Source organism: Atractosteus spatula, chromosome 12, assembly GCF_055471065.1.
Source record: "Atractosteus spatula isolate fAtrSpa1 chromosome 12, fAtrSpa1.hap1, whole genome shotgun sequence".
NCBI lineage: Eukaryota > Metazoa > Chordata > Actinopteri > Semionotiformes > Lepisosteidae > Atractosteus > Atractosteus spatula.
The window spans coordinates 13,593,146-13,606,227 of NC_142717.1; the positions used below are offsets into that span (position 1 = coordinate 13,593,146).

Here is a 13,082-nt window from a genome sequence, read left to right on the forward strand (position 1 = left end):
TGGGCACCAGTGCTTTTTCCCCACTCAGTAGTAAATCATGTTTCTTCTGGTCAGAAGTATGTGGACAATGATTGAAATGTACTATACACCATCTGAACGATGTATCAGTGAAAAACCCTAGTCAAATATTTAACTCTTTCAAGCATATGGTGTAACAATATTTTTGTACTGACTCAAAACCTTCAGTCAGAAAGGTCAATGAGCCTTTTTCTATTGAATCGTTTTCTGCTTTCCTGAGTAGGACATTTTCTGTTTGACTTATTCCACTGATATTGTTTTTTAAATACTTCAAGGTCTGATATGCCTTCAGCAGATTTTAAGGATTATCACATCCTCCTGCTGTTGGTAAATTCCATGTTCCGAGTCGATATTAAAAGAACCCTCTGTAATTTCACAGCCAGAAGACATTGGTCAAGCTCCAATAGTGAGTGCATCAGAAGGAAGCAAAGTGGACATAGAAGCCTTTAGTCAGTTTACGAAAATCATCACCCCTGCCATCACAAGAGTGGTGGACTTTGCCAAAAAGCTGCCTATGTTCTGTGAGGTAAGTCTCTAGAAATGTTGGCTACTCTACACATATGAGACCATTGTGCCAAAGGTTGACAGGTTTGGCATCAATGTTAGAGATAATCTGGTAATCTGCTTCCTCCTACATGGGATAATCAAGCATAAGGGCACAGTGTTCTTGAAAGGAAAACACGTTGCTGGATTAGTCGTAAAACCAAGACCCTACCTGCTTTGAAGCTTATGAATGTATTTTGCCCTGTGAAAAAATATGAAGCATCAGAACCATTTTACCCAGCCCTTATCTGAGAATCTCAACTTTCGGTGTACACAAAGGCTGTGGGTTGAAATCCCAACTGCTGTTGTACTCTTGAGCAAGGTACTTTAATTGGATTGCTGCACTAAAACTCCCTCTCCAGTAGGCCTCACTGTGTGGTGTCTCTTGGCAATGTGTAGCCACTTGTGCTTTGCTGCCTGGGGAATCCTGGTCACAGTCTAATGCCATGAACCAGTCTCAAAACCATGATCATAGAGCTCCTGCACTCGAGCTAGAGGTCTGGCCTTTTAAATAGTGTAAAGTATAACTTTTACATCATAAAATACATTCATCAGCTTCAAACAGAGATTTACAAGATGCACAGTATGTATGCTATTTTCATATTTCGGGATTAGAAAGAATCAGCATTGATGAGTGCATTTCAAACTGCAGTAAAAGTCAAATGTACACAGTAACTTAACATAACAAAATAAACAAAATGTCCAGGTATGCGCTGCGCTATGTTCTGTAATTAAAAAGAAGGCAACAAAACTTCCAGTGACTTGTGCGGCACTATGACATTGTAATCAGGCTTGTGAATACATGTCTTTTAATCCAATAAAAATATTGCTTTCAATTTCGAGACGGTTTTGCCAGCAAATACTACTTATTTATTATCTCTGCATTGCACATCATGTTGGAACATTTCTGCAGTGAATTGTCTGCTGCACAACCTGTATTTATTTGCTCGTACATCACATCACATTAGTCATTGTAGAGACTGGTGAGCAGGAAGGGCCACATCACGTCGCAATTCATGGGACCTCGAATGCAAGTTTGCGACAACATGGAGACTTACAGTACTTTCACAAAGTTCACGATTTTGTGCTTAATTAAAAATTTGTCATTTTTTTTCTGTAACGTCAATGAATTTGTTTTGTTATCAAGATTAAAATAACCAGTCTGAGAAATTGGAACTGCAATTCCCCTTTTATATATAACCCCCGATAGTTTATGTAAAGCTGTTTTAACGAAGTGAACCAAAGTCAATCATGCGGGTATATAAGGTATTGTGACCTTCTTTGGTTTCATCTTTCCCTTCATAGTTGCCATGTGAAGACCAGATAATCCTTCTCAAAGGCTGTTGCATGGAAATCATGTCCCTCCGTGCAGCAGTGCGCTACGACCCCGAGAGTGAAACCTTAACCCTGAATGGTGAGATGGCTGTCACCAGGGGACAACTGAAAAATGGAGGCCTTGGTGTAGTGTCTGACGCCATTTTTGACCTGGGCATGTCTCTGTCCTCTTTTAACCTGGACGACTCAGAGGTTGCTCTTCTTCAGGCTGTAATTCTGATGTCCTCAGGTAGGACCATGTGGAAAGAATTCAGTGCTTTTGTCAGTCCTTCACATACTTTAAAATATTATTTATAGTTCATCACTTTTAGATGAATACAATCAGAAGTATTATATCATTTGAAGAATTAGTGCTGTATGCCTATTGAACATTCCTTCAGTGTTCTTACAAATTTCTATAATAAGGTTCTCTTTATTGAATACCATGAATACTATGGCCTTCTTTAACAAATAAAATGAGCATTACAAAGATTGATAGCTGTACTTAGGATATATATAACTAGAATTATGGATTTTAGATTTGAGTTGAAAATTAGTTTAGTTGAAATTTAAAAGCTTAAGAAAGCACACAATTATTTATATTAGCACAAAATAAAAAATTCCTGAACTAGTACTCCTCTATATCTGACTATCCCCGCCATTTTTATAGCAAAAACGACAATGTTGGGGCAATGTCATTTTATTTAAAGAATTTTGCCATAAAAATCCAATCCAATTTATCATTCAGAGTAAAACATTTAAATCACATTAATAAAAAAGTCATACTATTAAGCCTAGAATAGATTACTGAGAGAATTGATATAACCCAGTGCAACTACAAGCTTTACTGATTTAAAAGTCTTACCAGTGATGCTAAACTAATGTCACACATAATCCATATTTCTTATCACACTCAAAAGGGTTATCCTAATTGTAGATACCCAGTAGTGACAGCATTACTAAGTATTAGGGCCATTTCATTGTGTGATTATTGGGGATTACTGAATTTTATTGAAGGGAAACCCCTCATAAAGAGATTAAGAGGAATTGTGATGCAAACATGGTAATAAGTATCAATTATTTTAGCAATGCAGTCATGCAAAAAAAGAACAGGCATTAAGGACTTTTTTTTCCTGGATATACAGGGAAAAAGGCTTTGTTTTATAATTTTATTGTTATTACAATTAAGAAAAATAATCTGTAAACCTCAAAGTTTAACTTTAAAACATTAGAATCTTGCATTTATCAAGAAGCTGTGACAGAAGTACTATAAAAGCAGTATATTTTCCTCATGATACTCTGCAAGTTTGCCAGTATCATTTCTGAATATTGGGACATTCTGTGCATTCTGCAGAGTGTTTAAGGACGAATTTGTTTAGAGCTTTTAAAATTGTTTTAGAAGTATAACCATTCTTCTACTTTTGTTTCTGAACACAGCTGTTTCTAGTGTCTTGTATACTCTTCATTACTTCACATTCTGCTTTTTTAAAATTATAAAAAATACAATTTACATTTACACATACATTTTACAAAATTAAAATCTATATGAAAATACACTATGTTATGGTGTTTTCCAGTGTTCAATCACATCTACTCCCTTAGTTTTATTCTGGCTGTTTAAAATGATTAGGTAAATACGAATATCCTTCCAAGTTGGAGCTTTTACAAATTAGGTTAATCATTAACCACTCCAATCATATCAGTTACTGCTCCTGTATCCCCCATCACAATAACCACTTTATGTTTGGAAAGTTGAAATGTTCCAGTAAAACAATGTCACCTTTGCTACATAACTTCTTGATGTCATATAGTAAGATGTGTGTAGCCATGTCTGCATTAGGTGGTCTACAGCACACACCTAGTGTTAAGTACCTAGAAGTTTTATTTCCTAGATGAAATCATATTAATTCTGAACTTTCCAACCCCTTGCTTCTGTTCTCGTGCTTGCAGGCTATTTTGGTATATGCCCCTCCACCACTTCTCCTATCCTCCATTTATATTCATCCCCATCAACTTCTCTTAGCCATGTTTCAGTTATTCCTGTAATGCCCTATTTTTCTGGTTATGCAGTAACCTTGAGGTCATGTATTTTATTCATTTTACATTTAGCCTTGAGATTTAAGTACTTAAGAAAGCATGTGTTATATATATATACAGTATATGTCATTTTATAGTACAGGTTCCCGTGGTCCTTTGGTTGAATTGTCCCTACCTGCTCTAAGCGCATACTTTGTCTAACACATCGGTAACATTCTGGTACAGGTTCAACCCACCTTGCTTGCACAGGCCCCATTTACCCTGGAAGCACACCTCATGCCCCATAAATAAGAACCCCTTTCTCTGCACCCATCATTTAGTCCCATGTTAAAACTTCATATTTTCTCTTGCTCACCTGGGCTTGCACATGGCACCTGTAGGTTTCCGGAGAAGGTCGCTGTAGTCATATAAACCTTAAATGTAATTGTCATCGTGGTTTTTTTGGTGTAATATGTTCCAACCCATTACAAGTGGATCCACTTTGTCTTGGCCACAAACTAGTCCAATTCAATGTCTTGAAAATACTTGAAAAGTGCTGTATTCTGTCATTTTTAATATGCTATGAAACAGCTTTTTAAATTTTAATTTTAACTGCTGTCCCTCTCCATATGCTACAGCATATGTTTTTTTTTTCAAAATTCTTTTTCGACCATAAAAACATCATAAGGAGACCAATAATCCAGGTGTTGTGAGTTCAAGTCAAGGTCACTTCAACGCTGACTGTAACCAGGATTCCCCATTCAGTGGCACACAATTAGCTGAGTACCACTGAGAGTAGGGTTGGATTAGTCTGCCAGGGCTCTCTCAGTTCCTGGTGACACAGCTACCCCTGTGGCATACTGTGTGGTTGCAGGCTGACAGTGCTCTAAGGTACATCTTTAATTTACAGAGGTACTGTAGGCTAAGAAACTCATACAGGAATGAGTGTAGTTTAATACAGGAGGAGAGAAAGTTGATTTGGGTCCTGGGCAAGGTGGTAGAAATGACAGAGACAAACAAGACAGCATCACTGTCTTATACTGAGATATTATACATAAAATGATAGAAAACTAACCAAAAAAAGTAATTTTAGAATGACTATGATATAATTCAAAACTATGCAGCATGCGAGGTCACAGTCACTTCTTGTGTTCAAGTTTTAATTCCAAAATCAAAGCAAGCTTGTGTTATCGGTAACAAAGCAAGTCTTGATTTTTTAAAGTATTTTATACATGTATACAAATACAATGGTTTGTGTAATTATAAGTGTTTCTGTAAAGACTGAAGAAATGTTGCTGAAAAACAAAGTCTAAACTTGTGTGGATTCATAAATCAGCTGAAATAGCTCAGTGATGAAATAGCTCATCACTGAGGCATCTGAAGTAACAGCAATATTCATTTCAGAACATTTAAATGCACATTAAGGTGGTATCTGTGCTTTATCCTTCGTGCTGAACACACAATGGCAACGTGCAATGTAATGAAGGCTGTTAGCCCATTTTTCCCTTTAATGCTCCTTGAGTGCCTTCACACAGTGCTATAAATCATACGTGATAAACCGTTATTTAGAAATTAGCACTTTTTAAACTGTGGATAAAGCTGTTGATTAAATGTAGGGAACCTTAAATCTGCATTTTAATTTTACAGAGTGTCAGTGGCTCCAGTCATGTTTGAAGAAAATGGTAATGCTGTGAGACAACTTCTGTCCTCTTCTCTTTTAAAGATCGTCCTGGCCTAACAAGTGTGGAGCGAATCGAGAAATGCCAAGAAGAGTTCCTCCTGGCTTTTGAGCACTACATCAACTACCGCAAACATAACGTGTCACACTTCTGGCCAAAACTCCTCATGAAGGTGACAGACCTGCGCATGATTGGAGCCTGCCACGCCAGCAGGTTTCTGCACATGAAGGTGGAGTGCCCCACAGAACTCTTCCCACCCCTCTTTCTCGAGGTTTTCGAGGACTGAGAGAAGGTGGGCCAGAAAGAGAAAAGCTTGCTTTGCTATGAACTTTCTGAACTGTTTTAGCACTACTGAGTGTGATTTCATTCCATAGCATAGAATGAGCTTCTTGCCTAGACATGGATGAAAACATTCCAACAATGCGGGTACATGTGAATATAGTTTTGTTTTTTTTTCTTCTTTTTTGATGTATATTTTTATTCCAAGTTGGAACTTAATGGTATTTTGTTCATATTTTAGTCCTATTGTGAACATTCACTTGGTTGTCCGTACCCTTTTTTAAAATCATAAACATATTTTCTGAATTACATTTTGCCTCAAACTTCAATGGGTTTCAAAAGCCTCAAATCCAGTCCTCCCACTTTCCTAGTCTCTGCCACCAAAAAGCAATTGTTTTCTTTTAAAAAAACACTGCTTCGTGTCACATTTTATCAATAACTAAAGTGAGTTTTTAAATAAGCCATACTTTCCATTAATTTCTCAAAACTGCTGGAGAGCTAGGTAACTTTTCTTATTAAGAACAACTCATGGTCCTTTTTATAACCCCTTTTGTTTTCCACAAACATACATGTATGAATAACAGCAGTGCACACAGATTAGTGTAGCAGACTTAAAGCCAACATATGCTGTATGTGGTTTACGTTTCTTTTGTTACTTTTCAACTTTATGGCCTACAAATCACCAAAACTGTAGATATATTCTGTTTCTTTTAGAAGTTCTCTTCTTTTCACCAGTAAGTACTCACACCGAATGAAGTAGGGCGTTAAAGGCAGTCTTGTTATGTGCTTTTGCTGAACGATGCTACTCATATGGTGCCAAAAATGGAGAATTTAATGTTTTAGCTCCTGAAAATACATCCGTCTGCACAAGGGCACAGAAGGTGTTCTGAAATTTCCTTAAAATAGATGTGTTATACAGTATGCTGTTGTTTTCTTATGTAGCCAGAACATAATGTAGGAGTACACTGTTCTTTTTGATTTATTCTCTTATGTGTTCGTGTGGTTGTCATTCAGTACTCCCCAGAAAAGTTTGATGCAGTGGAGCATTAATATTGAATTTTAGGAACTCGATGTGTCACCATGTGTCATATTTATTGTAATGCAGAAATTATCATAAATATGTTCAGGCAGTCCTTCATGCCAGGGGTTAAACTGTTTTGAAATGGCTGAGTCTCTTGCTCTGTCTGAAAATTGGACCTCCAGCACTATTCCTTAAGAGGTCACAGCTATGTTAGTCTAGAACTCACTTTCAAGTGAAACCAAGACATAAGGAAATGTCTACTGTGATTTAAGCTAACAGAACATCAGCATGATGTCTATTTTTTTTACCTTTCCAAATCCAAAAAAGCCTATGTATTTTACTGAAATCATACAAAACTGCCAGTAACACAGAGAACTATTACTCTATAACAGGAAAGGTTGGGCCTTGTGTGAAACGTTAACCATCTGAGCTTCTACTAATTCCTCAAAGCAGCTTTTTGTTTTACGGAAATGGATGCCTTTCATGAACAATAGATTGCAGCAGTGGTAGAATGTTTTTTTCACTGGAAAACTGCACAGACTCAATGTTTAATGCACAGACAATCAGAAAGTAAAGCTATCAAGGGTCCCAGTTTACATTAATAATGTATATTTGTATAGGTAAGGGTTAACTGTTTTTTTTTTGGGAGGTACCCTTAATGTAATACAATATCGAATTGCTGATAAAAGAATGTTATATATTCTGCATAAATCTTTTTAAAAACACCATTGTGGGTATTAACTCTTAAAGCAATGGAATATGTTACTCAATAAAATGAAAAGCACCATACAAAAGCTATTTTGCAGTATAAAGGAAAAAGGATTGTATATTTTCAGACTGCAGATATTTTCTATGTATGCATATAATGAACATTTTACTGTTTTACAAAAATGACAGAAATCTTATCTTTTCTTCAATTTATAACAAAAATATACTGTTCAGAAACTTATTCATATAGGATTCCTTAATATGTTTCCAGTGTTACTTTTACCATTCCAAAAAGGGGGTTTGGAGAAAGACTGGCCCATCAGATCCCTAACTGCTTTGTAAGGAATAAAATAGCAAATACAAGCCTAACAAAACCAAGCAAAGTAGTTCTAGCAGTATGAAATTAAATTCACCCACAAATATAAGGAACTGAAGCTGATTTAGGGTAATCTTCATGACAATACAGTGCTGGCCATAAGCTGAGCTGCAGTCTTAATAGCACAGAAATTTGGTTATTCAAGTGAAGAAGTATTTTTTTAAAAAGGACAGCATAGTTTTGTACCAAATTTAATATGTTGCACAGGGATATTAGTTTGCAGCATTGTAGAAAGATGAGATTTTATTACTGTGTTTTGAACACTGCTGTATCCCATGTCTGTGGTTGAAAAGAAGATTATAAAGTTGCACTAAAGACGATTATATGTTTGCACTTAATGTGAATTGGCTCTAAAAATAAAGTTGGGTTGGAGAACTCCCTGAAATAACTGGTTGGTGTTTGTTTTCTCTTTCTGGATAGAACTATTTTTGTTTTTAAAAAAAGGCTCAAACCTTAAAATGATATAAAAGCACGACACTTTCTATATCCGGAAATTGTTCAAGAAAATACGAGCATTCATAGAAAGATTTCAAGATTCAGGGTTTGTTCCAATGTCACAAGTCCAAATAAACCTTTATATTACATTTCAAAGTCAATTATAATTTTATAATTTTGTTCAATTAACTAAATTATTAGATGCATTATTTTTGCTTTTTAGTTTATTTAATTACTGTAAAGAGATTGTTTGCATTTTAATTTCTCTAAGAACATTGCTAGGAATCCAACATGACACACCTTAATACTAAAAGTGAAATAACAACAATCACACAACAATAACAACAACAAATCAGGCTTCATAGTGCTATGAAATTCAAACCATAGATTTGCAAAATCATTTTCTTTGCTTAAAGTACAAAATAGAATCAGAAACAATTGTACATCTAAACAGGTTCTACTGTTTGGATTCAGTATAAGCTGATAATATGGCATACTGTGTGATGTTTGATGCAATTAATTCATACAAACATGATAAGAAACAATTTGACATAACCACCCCTGTGATTTAGATATAATTACTATAATAGGTCTGTTTTTCTTTCTTAAATAAGTTAATTAATACTAATTTCATCATCTTTCAAGCTACTCGCAGTAATTGAAAATTCTGCTAATGATGTTCCAAGTCAGTGGTGGATAAATTGGTTTGGTTTGTTTCCTCCAATGTTTTAATTATTTCTCAGTTCAAAGACACCACTTACACTGAGTCAAGATCTTCCTTGTAAACTCCTATTGCTAGACATTTGCTCAAAATGGTCAGTTCTAATGTTATGAACTGTTTGCCTTTCTCATATGAACATGAGATATACTGTATACTGTATACACACAACACCCGAAGAAGGCTCCACAGCCAAAACGTTTTTTTCTTCTCTTTTCAGCATGGAATAAACCTTTACTTGTTCCTTTGCAGGCTACGCATGGTGACGCTGCTACCTACATGAACTACTTTCACATGTTCTCAAAGACGGTTTTCCGAACTCATACATCAGAAAGACCACCGAAACCAAAATTATTCTGCAGCTAGGATCACACATTCTCCCTTCTCTTAACGACAGACTACTGTTCTTTTAAATTTTCTCCATCCATTGGAAGTTTCATTTCACACCTCTCTGCACCCATTCTGACTTCACACCTCTTGATTGGCCTCTCTTTCTGTCCCCTGCTCCCGCCTCTCACTCCTCCTCCCTCCCAGCCTTTGTTCTCCCGCTACTTTACCTTTGCCTACTGCCCTGTCTCTCTCACACCTGAAGAAGGCTCCACGGCCGAAACGTTGTGTTCTCTTTCTTCTTTTTTTCAGCATGGAATAAACCTATTACTTGTTACTTTCACATATACTGCACTTTGCAAACATATGAAATGCAAAGTTTCCACTTTTTTAATATCTTCACAACAGTACTCCAAACTGATAATGCTATGACATGTAAACTTGATTCAACTAGAAGTACACTCTCAATTGCATAAATATTCAACCCCTTTGTTGTCGGCAATTCCTAATCAAATTAGATACGAAAGAATACTTCAAAACATCACAAAAGTAGTGTAACGATCTCTGTATGTAATCAAAGTCATATAACTTGACTTTCAAGAAAACACATCTGTCACTACAAATGATTTCAGATTTATTTTGACTTATTCAATAGCAACTCAGACAGTAATACAACTAATCAACACAGAAGTCCTTTCAAAAACAGCTTTTAAAATAAGTCAGGGGTAAAATGGTTGAGAGGACCAGATCAGGAGAAGGTTACTTATCTTTTGAGTGCTGTGAAGTCCATCATTAACAAGTGCAATGAGCATCATACCATCCAGTGAAGAGTACTGGGTAAGAGGAAAGAAAAACTTTACGATTTAAATCTCATAAGATGCACTGCAGATACAGTATGTGGCAGAAGGAGACAGAATTGAAATGTTTGGTCTAAATACAAACCAGGCACTAACTATAGTAAGCTGTCCTTTCAAAGTTAGAAGCTGGGCAAGCAAAAAAAGGTTAGTGATGCCACAGTGAAGCCAACAGTAACTTTGAAAGAGTTACAAAGTTCTGTCGTAGAGGAGAGTCAGTGATGAGGCAAACATTAATAATATCCAGCTTTCTACACAAAACTGGTCCATGCAAGTGAGTGGAAAGAAAGACGTTTTCTAAAACTTCATATAACACACATTGCAGATATGTGGCAGAGGATATGTGGCATTACATACTAAGAGGAGACAAAATTGAATTTTGATCTAAACACAAAACATTACATCTGTCAAAGTCCGACACAGCACATCTCCCGATCAGCACCACCCTAACTGTTAGGCACAAACAGGATGTTGGCACCATTACCTAATATTATGGGAGTGCTTGTCAGGATCAAGGGAAAGTGGATTGTGTAAAGCAGAGATGAAAACCAAAGGAAAATCTGTTTGACTCTCTTAAGAATCTAAAGCTTAGTTGAAAATTCACTCTTCAGCAAGAAGGACAAAGGTCTCAGCACAAGGCTAAAGCAATACTGAAGTGATCTACAAGAAGATTAAGTCCTGGTGTGGCCTAGGCAATGTCCTGACTTGAATCCTATTTATAATCTTTGGAAACACTCTGAAACTTCTGTCCATCAATTTTCCCCAACCATGTAAGAATCTGAACTATTTTTTCAGTAGGGATGTGTACAATTACACCATAATAACAATAATGATTGTCAAAGATGCTTAAACCAAGACAAGACAAATTCTGAAATTTACTGTTGTCTCATACCTACCAGAAATTAGAATCTGATGTTGACATATTATCCATCTCTCATGTTTTGTTGAGATTAACATAAACTGATAAACTGTAGTCATTCCTTGAGTTGTCATGACACCATTACGTCTTTATGAGATAATAATGTTGTAATTGGTGTCATTTGTTAAAATTGTCATTTCCTAAAAAACTTTACTGTTGTTTTTTTCATAGAGTTTGGAAATGGGGCAAATTTTTATTAGTCACCAACTCTAGTCGGTACTGTATATGCACTTTATGTATACAGTATATAGACAGCAGCCATTCCTTAAACCCACCAGGGTAAAACTATCAACAAAGAATCCTTGTGCAATTTTTGTAGATACGGAATGTATATTGGAATATTTTAGAAAATCAGCTATAAAGTTGTGCTATTTGGATATAGATAACTTCATTATATAACATAGCATTGTGCTCTTTTAGCAGAACAGGTTGAATCAAGGATACGTTCAATATCATGGGATTCTGCACATCTTAGACTGAGTTTTGCACAAAGCATAACATTTTTTTTCATCTTAAGATCTAAACCAATCAAGAACTAGGAAGCTACTGGATACCGCCCTAATTCATTTCTAGAACTCTGTATTTCACATTAAAAGCAGCTTTAACCTATCGATTGCTTTTCAGGGTGTATTACCTAAATTTACTACTAATTCTGGGTAATTTTGTGTGTGATTCTGCTATATTAAGTGAAGATTTGTCTGTACTTTTCTGTCCAGAGCTATTTGCCTTTAGTGTTGTGTATTTTTATTTTCTTATTTGGTCAGCTTTCAGGTCTTTAGTATAATTTTTTTATTTTAGTAGTATTTTAGAAAAAGACTTCTTTTTGGACAAGATGTTGGTTTTCTATTCCTCTGGATTGTAATATGAATCTATGCTATCTTTCAATAATAATAATGAAAGTCTTAAAACCTCTTGAAATCCTTCCTTGCTTTGTTTAAGCTGACAATTTCACATCGCTTTTGCTGGGTTCATTGTGGCAGACTTTGTGTGCAGCTGCTGTCTCAGACAGAGTCTGAGATGTTAAAAAACAGGTCCTGTATTATCTCAAATTAATCAAATGCACCTCAGCAAAACGGCTGAGCCTCCTGGAGCAGTTGCCAGTTATAGCCGCAGGCTGTAGTATGAAAATAAAAGTGAGGTAGATAACAGGTGTGTGAAAAGGAGAGCTGTGAGTTGTTATTCCTAAGAAAACACTGCCCTGGGTCCCTGGAACACACTGAAACTGTGTGAAAACCACCAAGGGGATTACATAAATGAAAATGGTAAACAGATTTAGCTGTGGTAGGGAGGATTGTATGTAGACCTAGAGTCTGAAGAAAGACCGTCTGACATATTTCAGAGGGATACAGAGCCTAGTTCTGGCATCCAGCCACCCCTGCAATGAGCAACTGACTCATGGCAGTGGTTGGATTCAGATTTCAAAGACAAGCAAACAATACCTCCCTGTGTGCAGCAGATATCAGTTCCAAGTAACTGGAAGAGATTCATTTGCAAATGGCTACTTTTACCAGCGTTTGAGAGCAAATAATGTCTTAAACACATCAGCAGGTGTGGAGACTGCATATGGTATGGGTTTATGCTGTTGAAGTGTTTCTCCGGACTTTGAAAATGTACCTCATAAAAAGCTTAAATTTTGATATGACATTTTTGTCGCAGCTTTAAACAACTGTAAATTTCCCAATCTTTCCGTCAATGGAATCTCCCTTACCCATACTAGCAATGCTGGATATGTAAAAATAAATAGAAATTCCACTATTCAATATACTTAACAGAACTTGACAGAACTGGTTTTTATTAATAAATTAAGCACAAGAAGCAGTGTGTGGTTTTGTTTTCACAAAGTCATTTTGATTGCTACAGTACATATTTTGGCCT

The 13,082-nt window shown here is 36.0% G+C and overlaps 1 protein-coding gene across 3 annotated transcripts in view; it reads left to right on the top strand.

Moving 5' to 3' along the window:
- Window positions 1-8,339, top strand: part of thrb (thyroid hormone receptor beta) — a 140,329-nt gene extending 131,990 nt beyond the window's left edge. For 2 of the 3 annotated variants that reach the window (XM_088928684.1, XM_088928682.1), the window contains 3 exons: window positions 398-544; window positions 1,867-2,125; window positions 5,615-8,339. In XM_088928684.1, coding sequence (XP_088784810.1) covers window positions 398-544; window positions 1,867-2,125; window positions 5,615-5,856 — 648 coding nt within the window. In that variant the 3' untranslated portion in view covers window positions 5,857-8,339. The remainder of the gene's footprint in view (window positions 1-397; window positions 545-1,866; window positions 2,126-5,614) is intronic. The other variant, XM_088928685.1, reaches the window with a different exon arrangement.
- Window positions 8,340-13,082: the final 4,743 nt, after the last annotated feature.